This window comes from Calypte anna, chromosome 1 (genome assembly GCF_003957555.1).
Source record: "Calypte anna isolate BGI_N300 chromosome 1, bCalAnn1_v1.p, whole genome shotgun sequence".
NCBI classification, from domain to species: domain Eukaryota; kingdom Metazoa; phylum Chordata; class Aves; order Apodiformes; family Trochilidae; genus Calypte; species Calypte anna.
In genome coordinates, this window is record NC_044244.1 from 81,932,864 (window position 1) to 81,949,609 (window position 16,746).

The 16,746-nt window shown below is 41.1% G+C and overlaps 1 protein-coding gene across 3 annotated transcripts in view; it reads right to left on the minus strand.

The window, feature by feature from the left end:
• GRAMD1C (GRAM domain containing 1C) overlaps positions 1-16,746 on the minus strand; it is a 55,798-nt gene that overhangs the window by 19,607 nt on the left and 19,445 nt on the right. For all 3 annotated transcript variants that reach the window (XR_003988987.1, XM_030469488.1, XM_030469487.1), the window contains exons 4-8: positions 13,450-13,553; positions 11,658-11,753; positions 9,336-9,416; positions 1,867-1,985; positions 724-844 (exon numbers count right to left, since the gene is read on the minus strand). Coding sequence is in view for 2 of the 3 variants with exons in the window: in XM_030469488.1 (XP_030325348.1) it covers positions 724-844; positions 1,867-1,985; positions 9,336-9,416; positions 11,658-11,753; positions 13,450-13,553 (521 nt within the window). In the remaining variant the exon portion in view is untranslated. The remainder of the gene's footprint in view (positions 1-723; positions 845-1,866; positions 1,986-9,335; positions 9,417-11,657; positions 11,754-13,449; positions 13,554-16,746) is intronic.

Below are 16,746 nucleotides of genomic sequence, written 5' to 3' on the forward strand. Positions count from 1 at the left end.
ATTCACACAACACCATAAGTGAAGCACCTTTTCTTACTCAGTTGTATTAACGAGAGGCGTTTTGGAAAAACTCATCTTCAATATCTCAGCAGTGTTTTCTCTCCCCCTTTACATCTGCCACATTTCCACTAACTTAAATTAAAAAAAAAAAAAAAAAAAAAAAAAAGGCTTCGAATATTCACAACAGCAAACTGACTTTGAGGGCAAGAATAACACAGATTAACTCCCATCTAATAAAACACACGTATCGAAGAGATGGAACTATAGGAGGAGGTATTTTTTAAACAACATATAGTTCAAGCAAGAAAGCACTGGAAATGAACAAAAGCATAACTTTCATAAAGCACTGACATAAAAGTGCTCATTGAGCCTACAAAGGTGAATGAAACACAGCTAATTTCATTTAATAAAAAAAAACAACCCACAACAGAGCAGGGCATAAGCCTCAGTGTTACAGCCAGGCTATGCAGTTCAATTAGTGTGACTGCTATAGTCACACTAACAATATTCTCTTAGGCATATGTTTGTTCATTTCCAAATTAAAAAAAAACAAACTTGGAACCTGAAGATGATATGTTTCTGATGTGAAAACGCCCTAGACTATTAGGTATTCTCATAGGCCTCTTTAGAAATTACACTCCTCATGCATCCTCTGCTTACACAAACTAAGCCCATGTGCTTATCCAGTTACAAAGAGCAAAAAAAGACTGTGTTAGCACTTACTCCTGGCAACATGTGTCTATTGAGTAACTCTCCTTCTGTCTGTAGTGTGGGCTCCCGAACTAAACCAATCACCTTAGGTAGTTTTTCATCTCTTTCTCCAGAATCGTCATAAATGCTGGATCTGTCCAAACAAAAAATGAAGAGATATTTGGAGCTATAAGAGCTGAAAAACCTGAGAGAGCTTCTCATGCGTGGTTTTTGCATACAAACCATGGCTGTCCAGAAAATATTAAAAGCATCACTGGCCAGTCAGAGAGACAGTGAGTGAAGAGAAAACAGAGGCAGAACAAATTTGGAAAGGAAATGTTTTAAGAAAGATAGAGACAAGAAAATTTTCCTGCATCGCTTATTCCAGAATTGCAAATAGTGCCCTTGTTAGGGGGCAGGAGGTGGTGAAACCAAACCAAACCAAACAAATATTTAACGGAACATCTTTTGTCAAAGCAAATTTAAAATGTTTTTTTTTCTAACAGACTACTCAGATAACACAGGATTGAAGAGAGACATACATTAATTTGTTCAATTTTGTGAAGCCATACTTATTTACACACAGGTATAAAAACTAAAGTTAATCACCAGATTGACAGTGGTGGCTTATAAGTTAGCTCCCATTTTTTCCAGGAAATCAAGACAACCATTAAAAAAAAATAAAAATACAATCCACATACAGTTAAGATCACTCCATCTTCCTAATCCAAGATGAACACAGTAAGTTAGTATCTCAGACAGGAGAACAAAGCAAAGCAAGTGTTCCAGTCTCCAAAGAGGAGAGGAAAATTGCCTGAAGTCCATTCAGCTCTGTTCACCATAATATTGAAGGGCATACAGATCCCCAGTAGATACCATCATGAGAAAAGGCTGCTATCAGCAGTCCTGCTGATATCCCCCAGCTGACCAGGAAGAACAAGGTCTTCCCATCTCCCTCCTCTAAGAGGCCCCAGCTGTACTCCTACTATTTCCGGCAATTAACACAACCAAGTTTTTATGCCTGCTCAGTTAATGCAGCCCAGTTCTTCCCACCCTTTTACTCTAGGCTTAAACCTCCTGGTAAGGCTACAGCCACCCTTTGGAGGAAGAATTTCTAAGAAAGAGGACACTGCTTCTCCCTGAGCACTTCAGTAAGCTTTTACAGCCTCTCCTTACCGAGACTGCCCATTGTCCTCAGACGACGAATGGAAGCTCTCCATCTCCTCACTGTTCAGGCCCAGCTCAGAGCCATAGCTTTGGTGCACCAGCTGCCAGAATTCCTGCTTGGTCAGCCTCTGAAAGAAAAAAAAAACTAGTGAAGAACTACAGTATGGGAGAGTAAGGCACAGGAGGTAAAGCAGTAAGAAGTTTGTGTTACACCACAGCCTTTAACCTCAATTCTGACAAGGACTGAAAGCCCTAGGTATCACATTTCAAGATTGGATTTCAGCATTTTGGGGAATGTACTCCAATCTACTCCATGCTACCAGCCCACACCTGTTGAACCAGTAACAGCAGACATGAGAGAAATTGTTATTTCAAGAAAACACACAGTTGCAGCGGTATGTGCTTCTTCAGGTGTCTCCAGTGTTTTGAGAGGTATCTTCAAGGTAGCTGCCTCTTGAATTTCACTTGATACAGCACAAGACCAGTAACCAGCAGAGAGCAAGGAAGTCCCTCTTTGATCTTGGACAAACTGCTTAATAGATACATGCCTCTTTCCTGAGGATGCTCAGAGTGCTTTACAAAACGTGACAGGCTAACATTTCAGTCTCCACAGACAATAGCGTCTAGATCAGCCATGGGTCCACTTTGCTAAAGTAGGACAGTAGGTCCTCACTTTGGACAACACCAGAACTCCCTTTACATAAAATAGTTGCTTTTGCTCAGGAACAGCGTTACCTTGGCTCATCACTAGCTACTCTCCTCTATGTCTCTGCCCTGCTCCATGATTTCTCATAGCTATTCGGCTGTATATAAGCTCTCTCAGACCATCAGGAAAGTCAGGAAGTGAAAGCAGTATGACAAAATCATATCAGCAAAGTAAGCGACTAGTTTCAAAGTCCACTTCAGCTGTAAAAGGCTACATTAAAAAAAAAAAAGAAAAAACAAAACAAATCCGAAGTAAGGTAAAGAAGTAAGGTTCTGGGATTTAGCAGAGCTCAGAGCAAGACCAGCGATCTTAGAAGTGACGCTACCCTGGAGAATGTGCCTCAGCCACAATCCATATTGATCAAGGGAACAGAACGGTGCTAAGGAGACAGTAACGCAAGCATGGCTTACTATTTGCATGAAACAATCACATTAAATAGTCATGCATTATTTAAAAAGCTTTTAAATTATCCTCTACAACCTCCTTGCCGCACCTGTTAAGTATTAAACTACCCGCAATTTTAGACTGACTTTAAAGAGCTGTGACCCACAGGCAGGAATGTAAATGGGCGCCCATAATCACCCTCCGTTCGGCGCTACCCCCCCACTCCGACACTGACCTGGCTCTTCCCGCCTCCCGGCCCCTCGCCGGGCACCGCCGCTCCCGGGACACCCGCGGCCTCGCCCGGTACCGCCGCGATCCCGCTTCCTGCTGGGCGGTGGGGCCGGGCCGGGGCCGTTCCCTCGCCGGTAGGGCCGGGACAGGGGCCGCAGCAGTGCCCGCTCCGACGGGGGCGACGCCGGACCGAGTGGGCAGCACCGCAGCGCCTGCCCGCCCTGACAAGGCACCCACGCGTGTTGTTCTGCGCCCTCGCCGCGGGACCCCCGAACTGCATGGCAAGGGAGACGCTGCCCCCCAAAGAGGGAAAGAGTGCGAGGATCAAGGCAAACCCAGTCTGGTTTAGGGCACGGCTGTTCTCTGTGTTCCCCCCCTCTCCTCCTCCAAGACGATTGGGTTTATTTTGTGTTGGGGTTTTCTTGGTTTTTTGTTTTGTTTTTTTTTTTTCTCCCTCGGGTATTTTTTTCCCAACGCAACAAGGTTTCAGGCTTTTCAGAAAGCGGCTGGCACCAGTATCCTATTGGTAGAGATCAGTTTCAAGGTATTTAATCGTACCCAGGGCAAAGTAAACATTAAAGCGCAAAACACACACATGTAAAGCAAGGGTCACAAGAGCGAACGCCAGCCTCCCTCTGCCATCGGGAGTTCGTTCTAACCAAGCAATGGAGTGCTGCTAAACACACATTCATCGCCATACAGCTGCCTTGCTACCCGGCTCCCCACCCCAGGCATGCTGTACTTCGGAGCAGGAAACTCATAACCACAACCAAGTACCTGCAGCTGTTTTCATTAAGTGGCTCAAAACAAGAGCAGGCATTACATGGTTTCCAAATATGACTGAGGTGAAAGCACACCTTTCAACCAGAAATTAAAGACAAAGCCACTTCCACTTCCCTTCCTCAATACTGCCAGTGCCTTAATTTCCACTTACAAGAAATTAAGTGGGAAATAGACAGTGTTGCTTATTAAATTCACTAGCACGTTCTGCACCAGGCTGTAGGCAAATCAGACTGCCCTGGTACAATGAGCTCAATGGCTTGAGGAGAGCAGAGAAACGAAGCTATGCATTTTAGGAACCCATAAAGCTGATTCCTGTGGTTTTGTGAAGTCCATGTTACCAACTTCTGCTTCTAAAACAGGATTCTTGCACTCTGCTCAATTATTCCTAGCTCAGCTAGGAATAGTAAGCTGTTAATGGTCACAGCCCAAGATCAAACCAGTCTTGGTTTATTGTATCAGAAAAGGATTATTTCTGACAGCAAAAGAGGGCACGAATTTTCTGGGTCAGCCTTCTGCTTCTGAGAGGATGGTTTGAGAAGCTCTGAAGCTTGAAAGGCTGAATCTAAGCATGAATTACTTTGCACACTCAAGGTGATGGTCTATGCATGCTAGGTTTTTCCTCAGTCCTCTTTGTATAAAAATCACAAAGGCTACAAAGAAGTAGCTGGGACAACTCTGCCTTTTCAACCAGGAGCATGAGACACCAGTACTTTGTTTCATGCGAGACAAAGTGGTGGCACTGCATAAGCAATAGTACAGAACATCACCGACATAAGCAAAGCTGTTGTTTTTTCACCCCTTATAGAGAGATGCAGAAATAAGAACAAGACACACTGTACAGGTTTACACCAGAGACAATCCCCCACCACACCACCGCTCTCACAAGGCAACTCTGCTGTGGAATTCCATCTGATCACTCGTCAACAAGGAAAAAACATCCATCTCCCCCTCTAACTGCCCAAATATGAAGATAAGCTCTCTTTTATCTCTAAAACAGCCCCTATTGTGTACAAAGGTGCATTTAAACACCTTTTTTACACAGCCTTCCCCGAGAAGCTGCCAGTGAAGGCAGAACTGCTACCATGGTAGATGTTTGCCACCAGAAGTTCAGCTCATCAGAAAAGCTCATCAGAAATTCAGGTCCCTTCTCCCACCTCTAGACTTACCTGCTAAAGTGTCTCTGGAGGCAGGTGCAAATCTCTACCCAGCAAAGCATAAGAAGAACAATAGGAAAATAAATCCAGCTCCAAGGAAGAGGACTCATGGGAACTGAAACCGATTAAGTTAAGATCTTGTTCCATTAGAAATAAGGAGCACTGTGTTTGCTTGGGATTTGAATGACCTGCCTAATTAGATTTTAATTTGCTCCTTTGCCCTTAAAGTGGAGGGATACTTGACACCTGTAAGCTTTAGGAAAATAAAGCAAAGAGTATAAATGGCAATACTCTTACTGCTAATAGCAGCCAACAGTACACTTGCTTTACTCATCTGGAAAGCCTGTTGCAAAACTGGAATTTTGGTTGATTTTATAAACTGATGTATTATTGAAAGCCTCAGTGGATGTGGAAGCAGCTATCTGTTTTATCAAGACTGGTGTCATGTCTCCTCCGGACCTACATTAACAATTCCTTATTTTCCATGATGCTTCCTCCTCAACCTGAAGCACTGAGAAAACAACAGCAAGGTAAAAAGCCTCAGAGACTCAGTCTGAGCACATTTTGCAATAGAAATGGAAAAAATAATAATACTAAAAAAATAAAGTGGAATTTTCCTTGAAAGAAAAAAAAGTCTTTACATGGACATTTTAAAAAATAGCCGTAGAAAAGATCATCATGAGTGGAAGGTACCAAACAATTCCCAGATAAATCGAAGTTGAAGGCTGCCAACTGCACTGTACTGCACTTTGAGCAAGAACTGAGTGAGAATCTGAGGTAGAGAAATACAAACTCAGCTAAGGGGACAAGGAGCCCTATCAGGTCAGTGACAAAGTTGAGGGAGAGCTTCTTGATGGCTGAAGTAAGCTTACACACAGAATAGCATATAACAATTTACTGTTTTTCTTACACAATGCTCCCCATTTCTAACAGAAAGGCAAACTTGACAGAAGATGATTAGTTCAACTGTCAAGGACGTGATACTTGAAAAGTATAAGGAAGAATGGCCACAAGATGGAGATCTGGGAAAGGGTTTGCTGACCCTACTGAGAAGTTCCACAGGCGGTGAAAGCTTGAGGTGTATCAGGTAAAGCAGGCAGGTCACCCATCAGAGCTGAGAACTCATAACTTAAAATCTATGCCCAGGAAGCCCAGAGCCAATGACTGAAAATATCCTCCACACAAATGTGATTTGAAGCAAATGCCATTCCAGTCCCTTGGATCCAAATCCTGCAACTTGAGAGTTATTCACCATCAGATGGTGCAAACCAGCTAATGGTACTTCTGCATTTGTAGTTATAACTCTGATGACACCAGCATCCATATGCAGTCCATTACTTTCATAATTTAACAACTGAATGCCATCTCCAGGTCTAGCAGATGCACTCTAGATAACAATTAAGTTATACATAGACTTTAAAATATTTAGCTATCTGCAGAGGCGACATTAAAACCATCTCCTTTTGGAATTTGTTCCAGAGTGAGATTTGGTTTCTTGTCAGAATTCTTAAAAATTCTGATGGGATCCATTTGACCACTAGAGCAGAGAAACAGCAGGCTTCACATAATCAAGGCGCTAAATATCATGCAGGACCCTCAGACATAAATAAATATCACAGAATCACAGAATGTCAGGGGTTGGAAGGGATCTCTGAATATCATCAAGTCCAACCCCTCTGCCAGAGCAGAACCAAAACTAGGGCAGGTCACTCAGAAATGCATCCAGATGGGTCTTGGAAGTCTCCAGGGAAGGAGACTCCACAAGGTCTCTGGAGAGCCTGTTCCAGGGCTCTGTAACCCTTACAGTAAAGAAATTATTCCTCATGTTGAAGTGAAGCTGCCTGTGTTCTATCTTGAATCCACTGCCCCTTGTCCTATCACAGGGCACAAGTGAGAAGAGATTGTCCCTTCCTTCTTGACACTCAGCCCTCATATATTTATACAGATTAAGTGGATCCCCTCTCAGTCTTCTCTTCATATTAAAAAGCCCCAGGTCTCTCAGCCTTTCCTCATAATGCAGGTGTTCCAGTCCCTTAACATCCTCATAGCCCTCCACTGTATTCTCTCGAGTAAATCCCTGTCCTTCTTGAACTGGGGAGCCCAGAACTGGATGCAATACTCCAGGTGAGGTCTCATCAGGGCAGGGTAGGGGGGGAAGAACCTCCCTCAATTTACTGGACACCCTCTCAATGCACCCCAGATTACCATTTGCCTTCTTGGCCAGAAGGGTACATTGCTGTCCCATGGATAAATTGTTGTCCACCAGGACTCCAAGGTCCTTCTCCATGGGGCTGCTCTCTAGCAGATCACCTCCTCACCTGTACTGGTGCATTCTTCTATTCCTTCCCAAGTGCAGAACTCTGCACTTGTTCTGGTTGAACCTCATTAGGTTCCTCTTGGCCCAGCTCTGCAGTCTGCCCAAATTCCTGCTGAATGGTCACACAGCCTTCAGGTGACTCAGACAGTCCTCCCAGATTTGTATCAACATCTCTTTCAAATGTATACTGATCTTGCCATGGGGTGGTAGGGAGAAAGCAGCAAAACTGTTGGGATGCACCAAGGGCTTTCTTTCAGCCACAGGTCAGAGGACAACTGTTCCTGTATCAGTCAGTGGATCCAGCACCAGCAACTTCAGTTTCTACTTTAAACTCCTCAGTGCCCCTCTATAGTTTTATATACTTTGGTTAAGGTGCAAAGAACCATGAAGAGGCTGACAGATGACTAACACACTCTAGCAGAGAAGCCTACTGCATTCCAGAAGCTGGAGCTCAACAGAAACATTATTTACCTTGTTTCAACAAGAAGTTCTGAACATCCAGATTTGCAAGAACCAAATACACCTCCTGACAATGTTCTATTTTGCAACCGAGAACTCCAAGCAGAAATTCACCTAACAGGATTCTCTTCCAATGTAATTCACAAGGGTGTCTGTAAGCTAATTACAAGATTAGATAGAAAGACTAAGGAGAATTCTCAAATACACTGGTCTCCAAAACCTGCTAACTTCACCTCATCTTATATGCAGTCCATGCCTTCTATTTTCGTATCTATCCTTTAGTTACTGTTCAAAGTGAAAAAATCAATCCTAATGTGACACTCATTCCTGTGCTAAAGAGTAGAAACACACAGGAAAAACTGATACTGAACAGCAAAAAGCTTCTTGCCTTTGTTCCAGCCCCTTGGATAGGTTTGTTTCCTTAAATGCCTATAAATTCACCCTCAACACCACAAACTAACAAACTGAATAATTACCATTCCTGACAACCTGCTTAACAAAAGAAAACAAGCTGCACATTCCAGTCAAAAGATGGCATAGTTCTTTGTCTTTTCTGCAGTGCTACTACTGGACTCAAGAAGGATAGTTATAAAGTTACAGGTAAATAGTATTTCATATAAGGGTAAGAGATTTACAGGAAACATTAGTTTGCCCTTAAATGGCACTTACCTTAATTTTCAGCTTTTGTTTGATGAAAAGTGCCACTAGTCTGCCCTAAAATTAATCTAACAAAAAAAACCCCCACAAACTTGTGTGTGTAATACATAAGTAGTGGGACAGCTTTAAGCCTTTGGGGACCACTGTAGTGCAGAGTTATATAGGGATATTTCCATGTCAGTTGTAGCTATATTGAAATATTTAAATGAGACATAAACAGGAAGGAATTGGTTTACAAAAACTGCATTACTTACAGTGCTGTTCTGCAAAAGTGTCAGTACATTTTTAGAAAGAAGATTAGCTTAAGAGCCCACAAATTGCAATATAAATCAAGCTAACTGGCAGAAGTTGCTAAAATGCTAAAATGCTAAAATGCACTTCCATATCATAGACTGCCTTTGTTGCATGTATCCAAGGTCAGGGGAGTTGTATTAAAAGCAGGGGAGTACAACAGGGGAGTTGTACTGAAAAAGCCTCATCTTTTTGACCACAAATGAGCCATAGAAAATGTGAAGCAAATCTGTGTCACTTTAATAATAGCTGCTTCAGCTGGTAGTGAAGAGAAGCATGCAACTTATCTTCAAAGACAGAATGCTCCACTGACAGCAAAGTTGTACATAGCAGTATGAGAAATTTATCTGGGATCTAAAGTACACAGAGGAATTAGAATTCTGTGTCAGAAAGGAAAATAAAACTTCTAAAGGAAAGTCTCTTATCCTCTAAAGACACATCTGCTTACTTTAGAAAAAGATTATTTTGCTCCTTAGTCTCAAACTTACAAACTTACCTTATCCAGCAACACATTCTGCCATAAGCGAAAGATACTGAGGTAGCTTCTGTCTCTTGCACTGAATGATGTGAAGAAAAACTGCAGGAAAAATAAGGTGCAAAAAGTTCACTTCTAGATATGTTCAAAAACCCCAGAATGCTTCTTTGTATCTTGAATATTCTAAGGTTTTCATCAATGGCATGCTATCACATTCAACCAACCTGAGCTCACATTCCTTACACTCCACGCTTTTTATCACTTTGAATATGTATGACTTACTTCCCCAATATTCACACAGTATACAAAGACACCTGCTCTTCTGGGCATTCAATTGCAATATTATGTACCTTTGGCAAAAAGGAAGAGCTCTTATTCACTGATATGCACAATTAAATCTTTCTCCCACTTATTAGGAAGGGGAACAATTAAGAGATGGTCTTTATGTGTAAGAGTAGCTGGAATGTACCAAGCTCTGTCCAGGGGGAGAGGGGAGGTAGAAGAGGTTGAAAGCTTGTGGGCAAGAACTAAAGGACATGTAAGTGGGAGTGGAGCTGTTGTGGGTGGCTACTATCGACCCCCAACCCAAGAAGATGTTGATGAGGTCTTCAATTAGAAGTAGCCTCTAGATCACACTCCTTAGTACTTACGGGTGACTTCAATCACCCTGACATTTGTTGGGAAGCCCACACAGCCTGGCATATTCAGTCCAAAAGGCTCTTACAGTGCATCAATTATAACTTTCTGATGCAGGCAGTAGAGGAACCATTGAGGAGAAGTGCACTGCTCAACCTTGTATTAATGAATAAAGAAGGTCTGGTTGGGGACATTAAGGTTTGGAACAACCTGGGTAACCATGACATGGTGTAATTTAGTATTTTACAAGGAAGAAGAGCAGGAAGAAGGAGAAGTTCAGGATTACAACCCTGAACTTCCACAGACCTAATTTTGTACTCTCTAAGGATCTACTTGCAGGAATCCCATGGGCTAAGACTGTGGAAGGAAAGGGAGCTCAAGATGCCCCCAGTTCAAACACAGGGAACTGCCTGAGATAGAGTCCAGCACAGAGCCACAAAGATGATTCAGGGAGTGGAACATCTCCTGTATGAGGAAAGGCTGAGGGAGCTGGGTCTCTGTAGCTTGGAGAACACTGAGGGGCAACCTCATTAATGTTTACAAATATGTAAATGGAAAATGTCAGAAGGATGGAGCCAGGCTCTTCTCTGTGATGTCCAGTGATAGGACAAGGGGTAATGAATGCAAGTTGGAACATTGGAGGTTCCATGTAAGCATGAGGAAAAGCTTTTTCACTGTGAAAGTGACAGAGCACTGGCACAGGCTGCCCAGTGAAGTTGTGGAGTCTCCTTCTCTGGAGACATTCAAAACCCATCTGGACGTGTTCCTGTGTGACCTACACGAGGTGGTCCTGCTCTGGCAGGAGGGTTGGACTTGATCTCTTGAGGTCCCTTCCAACCCCTAACACTCTGTGGTTTCTGTGACATGCCTATTTCTTACAAGCCACAGCCTTCTCCTGCCATGTATTCCTGTTACCAATCTTTTTTTTTCATGAGAAAATGTGAAATTAATTCAAATAGGAGATCAAATTATATACATCATTTGCAGCATTAAAATCTTTCCCATTTGAAAGTTTATTTAGCAGAGAGGTTTGTTTTCCTTGATGATGAAAGTTAACATTGAATAAACTGAGAGGGAGCAGACAAATGAGTAACCAGAGCTCCTTCACAAAGAACAGCTCCAGCAAACTGGCAAAGCTTTTTTCTGTATTTAGCCAGAATTATTATTCGCAAGGCATTTACAGAAGAAGTACTATGAAGCGTGTTGCACATAAGAATACGAAGCATGATGCTTTTCAGTTTTTCCAAATACACACCCAAAAACTACACCTCCCAGCACATACAATTGCATATTCTAAGGGTAGATTTCTCCATGACTCAAACCCCATGACATCACAGTCCTTTTTGTTTTCAGCAATTCTCTTCCAGGGGCATTTCAAATCCAGTGAGTTTGGTGTTTCTGCAGTCTCAAGGCTGCACATTCTTAGTTCTTGCCCTGATCTGTCAATTTTTAAATGGTTTTCCTTTAAGAATCAATAGGACAACTACATCCTTTATGGTTACTGTATCAACACTTCTAGAGGATTCTGCAATCAAACTGAAATTGAATTAAGCCAATACACACAAGGACAAAGCCACCAAGTCCTTTTTCTAATCCAAATTGCATTTAAAGATTTGACAGAGCACTTACTTATACAAATTTAAACCCACAAGTTCTCTGCCCTAGACATTATAATTTAAAAAACATATTTCAGATAAAGGTTTTTACCTTTTCTCCTTTTGTTGCTATTTGTATGGCATTTGGAATGAGCCGAGCAGTCTTCTCCTTTGTCATAAAAGTGATATCCTTCAAGGCAATAGAAATCTAAGCAGGAAAAGATTTAATACGATACATTAAAAACAACTGTTAAGACTAAAAATTTGCAAAGTCACCGAACATAAAAGAGGAATTCAGAACTAACCCCAAACACTGGGATGCAGTTCATTTGACATAAAGGCAATTACTGTATCCACTTGCTAATCTTAACAGCAGGCATTCCAAAGTAAAAGCAAGTTCAGATGACTTAAGAGTAATCTCTTCTTTCCTAGTAGAACTAAGGAAGCAAGTTGTTCTGTCTGACCACTCCTCCAGAAACACTTCAAGATTAAGGGCACAATCCCAACCACATACAAACCACAGATCTGAAAGCCAAACCCCACTGGTATGCTACACTTAAGGCAGGACATAGATAACACTATTTTTATCTGTTATGAAGTTATCAATGCAATTCATTTTCAGAGGTTTATTTTCAGTCCACACATTGCAACAAATTCTCCTACTAAAATTTGTTTGCCTTGTATATTAGTACTTGAAATGCTTGCTTAGAAAAGCATGGTCTGACTGGCTGAGGCAAGACACTCCTACTCAGCCTATCCCATTGCCTTGAAGGTAAGGCTGTACTGCCATTCAGCTTATACAAAGAAAGAACATACAGTTGGATCTTGCATATTTGTGTGTGTGTGCACCTTCTCTCTGCATCAACACAGCCTGCTAAGGAGGATCCAAAACTTAGCTCTACCACTGTAGCTGATGAGCTCAGATTGCTGTAACATATCACTCAAGATACACTCTGATAGCATCAGCTGTTTCTGCTGAAAAATCACTCTTTGAATAGTTTATATATTCAGGGTGTCAGTTTGATTGGAACTTTTTTCTAATCTCAAGTCTACAATATAGAACATTCAATCACCAAATGCATCTGATGAAACCAAGTTTTGTTTTCAGTTATTGCATTTTTACATGCATTTCTATTGCATTTCTACAAGTACACAAGCTATTTGTTGTCTGTGCCGTGTACTTCAGAACACGCATATTAGAATTTAAGGTACTAAGTTATGAGCAGTCTCACAACTGCAGAACACTGATACATCCTCCATCACCTATTAACTAGGTTACCTTCCCTGCCTCCTGCTATTTCTATGGCAGATGCAACAGCCACTTGAATGAAGCTCATTCTAACTCATTAACCCAATCTGACAGAGGGCTAACACGTCACAAATAGCTACTTTTGCTTATGCTGTTCAAAATCTACAGTCCCCAATGTAAGAACTTAAGAGTGGCCAATTGTAGATTTTCTCCAGCTATTCTTAGACGCTGATATTGACACATGAGACTACACCAAGTAAAGTTCAAAGCTGAAGAGTTCTTGAATAAGGTAACATCATGTACTGTGTCATGCTCCTGGTATTACAGGAGAACGATACATCCCTTTATAGAGCAATCCTCCTTAGTGAGAGAGAAATTGTTACACAGAAACACAGATCAGCTTTTGCTTAACTCCTGAACTCCTTCTTATGTTGAATGATTGACTGAACAGGCTTACTTTAGCATTCAGAGGTCTGCATGCCATTCTCATTTTATGGACCAACCAGCATTTCCACTCAGCAACCCAGGTTCGCTCTTCTGAGCACAACATCACCAGCATGAGACTGACAGCTTATGATCTGTTTGAGGGACTCTAATACCCTGATAGTACAGGACAAAGGAGAGGTGGTATTCAAGTGAGCTAAAGAGATCTTACTGTGGTCTCCCATCGGAAAATGTTGCTGTGGAAACAGAGCCAGTTTTCAGAGAGATACAAGCGTCCTTGCAGCAGGATATCCTTCTGGAGTGCACAGGCATAATCTGTGTATAGAGAGCAAGAGCAAGTTTACTCACTTACTGTAGCTCAGCTGACTCAAACCTGTTAACTTAAAATGAGTTAAGGGTATCACAATACAAACAAAAAGCTATTTCTTTCACTCTTCAAAAGTCTGTGAAGCCAGATTTGTGCTGGTTCACATCCAGACCATCTTTCTGAGAACACCCCACAGCCAGAGTTGATGGAAGTATCTGTGATGGCCCCCCATTCATTGACTCCCTGTGCATTATCCCATTATTTTCAAAAAAGAGGTAATCAGGCAAAATCAGGAGTACAGGGGGAAAGTATTCATAAAGTTCATAAAGCACCTAAACAACAGAATACACAACTATATAACAGACTATACTGTTAACTACTACATAACAGTACTTTGTATGTTGTAGTAAGGTAATTTTCCACTAAACGTATCTTACCAGTAGCTAAAACTATCTGCAGCTAGTACTATCTGTACTAAAAGGCAGCTTGAAGCTATCCAGTTCTTCAGGCAGGGTATATTTTCAGAAGCTGAGTGCCATTTTTATTATGATACTGCCTCCATATGAAATGTCCCAACTGAGAAGCAGATTTTGTCTGGAATGCAATTACCTATCATTAGATACCTGCTAATTAAGAGCAGAGGATTTAGCTGTACTTTTTGAAAACCTCTCTGAGACAACTTTTATAAATTTCAGAGCCTGTAGACTGAAACAGAAGTCATTTTCAGAAGTACAGCTGCTAGCAATTTAAGACAGACACCTTTTGGAAACTCCAAGCTAAAAAATACTACTGTATGTATAGAAAATATCCAGAATGTATTCATACAGGATTTAATGACCTCAACTTCAGAAGTATTAAAGAGTTTTGGTATTTTGAAAAGTATTGTACCTGGTATTGTCTGAGCCAGAGTTTTGATTTTGTGTACAACAAGATGGATACAATTCTTATTCAAGTACCAAGAGGTTCAAGAGTCTCTTACCACTGTAATTTCAATGAAAGCCTGCATCTAGAGAAGATTTTATGGTTGTTGGTTTTTTTTCTCTTGAGTTTTTCCCTCAAACAATCAAGTGGAAATAATGTTTCTTGCAAAAAGCATGAGGCAGGTGTACAAGCCCTTGAAGATAAAACTGCATATTACATAAACTTAAAACAATCCAGACCAGTAAATACTAAGTGCCTGCTTAAAGATAAGTCAGTCAACAAACCTCTGGTAGAGCCCCGAGAGGAAAAACCGCCGGAGTTTGAAGTTAAGGACTTGAGGGAAGCATTATCAAGAAGTTTGACTTTATGTCTAGGGGAAGAAGAATGATTCAGACCTACAAATAGCTGAGCACTGGGCAAATTATGATAAACACCACTACAACCTATATACAGAAAAGAGAATATTAAATCTGTTTGGGGAAAGATTAGCATTTCTTCTTCTAAGTTTTCAGATATAGTAACTTAGAATGCTGCTTGTAAACATTTTCAGACAAATTAAAGCTAGTTATACTCCTTTAAACATTTCAAAAGCCTAAGTCATCTCTGTTTCATGAGATTATATTTAATATAATCTTCATATACAGTGCTCATTAGAGTAGAATAGTTGCTTGTTTTTTTAAAGCTGTTTTTAAAGCTTATTTAAAGCTGTTAAGAACCAAAGTTGCAAATCTTTTAATGAACACCACCAAGGAAATTGCTTCTTTGAGCAATGTAAAGCCTGTGACAAGTTCCTCTGCATCAAGCAAAGGAGAGAACTCTTTGTCTGGATGATGCAAAAAGTCCTTTCAAAGAAGCACTGCTTTTAGTGGGGTAAAAAACTTATAAAAAGTATTGATTTTACTTCTGACAAAGCAGGTTGTACGTTGTTGATATAAGCTCATTAATAAATCTTTATTCAAGTCCTAGGCAGTCTGTTCATTGAAATTGCACCTGAGTGGCTCCACAGGTTTCTATATCAATACTGTATAATATGAAACATCATAACAATGCTTTGAAGTAATATCTTTTTCTCTTTTGCTTCTGTATTGAACTCAAGTATTATTAATATGCAGAAGACATTTCAGGGGATAACTGCCTCCTTCTGAGGCTAAACAAGGACAAGGGGATTTAACTGTTTGCATGCAAGTGCATTTCTTCTCCATTAACCTGGAAAGAACTCTGCATGCTACAAGGATAAACTGACAGCCTCCCAACATTGTCTTCCTGAAAGGTTGCGTAAGATGGGAGATGAACTTCAAGGAATCACAGTGCTACATTTGAATAAAAACACCACCAAATTCTTGGACAGTGTGTTTGTTACACAATGATCAGGCAGCCCAGGCAAGCTCACCTGCAAAGCAAGTGATAAAAGAGTGATAAAAGTGATAAAAGGTGTGTAATTGCATACAAAGGAGTTAGGATTATACACTTGCCTCTTTTTGATTTTACAGTGGAGCATAGCAGGGAATTAGAGCTCAAAATAAGAACATTTCAGTGTCAAGAAGTTATGCACCAGAGCCTGACATTCTCTGCCACCTCATTGTGTCTTCTCACACCCTTTGCACTTCTTACCACCTCTAATCTTCCAGCTGAGAGTTACTTCTATGCCTACATCCATGTCATTCTTGTATGCTGAGCTGTGGAAAACCTCTGCTCAAGGAATGAGTGAACCCAGAACCCACAACTGCACAGCATGGCTCCAGATATTACATTTCATGCTCAGCGCTACCCTGGGCAGTAAATACAATTGCATAGACCAGCATGGGGCATAGAGCATTTTTATTTGCTCATATTTATTTGACAAATAAATCAGCATTTTACCTCAGTGCACAGCACTGTGCACAGCATTTTAAGTCAGGATAAAATGAAGATTGGCTTGTGTTTTCCAATGATCTCCTTTGATGACCGACAGGAATTACACACCTAAATACTGAATTTTATGTCCTCATACCACATAGCTGGCATTTGCCTCTCAAAATAGTTTCAAATTGCAAGTACTCACTGTGTCACTCAATCACAGGAGTCATATTAACCAAGATGCCTAGGGCAAGGGGCTAGATTAAGTTCCAGGAGGCAAGTGAAAAGCATCTGCTAAGGATGATACACCTATTTAACAGGACCACTGAAGCAGTATCCCTTACAATTGCATTCAAGTTCTAAGCCAGTACAACAATGGAATCATTCCCTTCCCCAGCATCTATGGCAACTGACTCAAGTCATAACTGGTTGACCCTTCAAAGT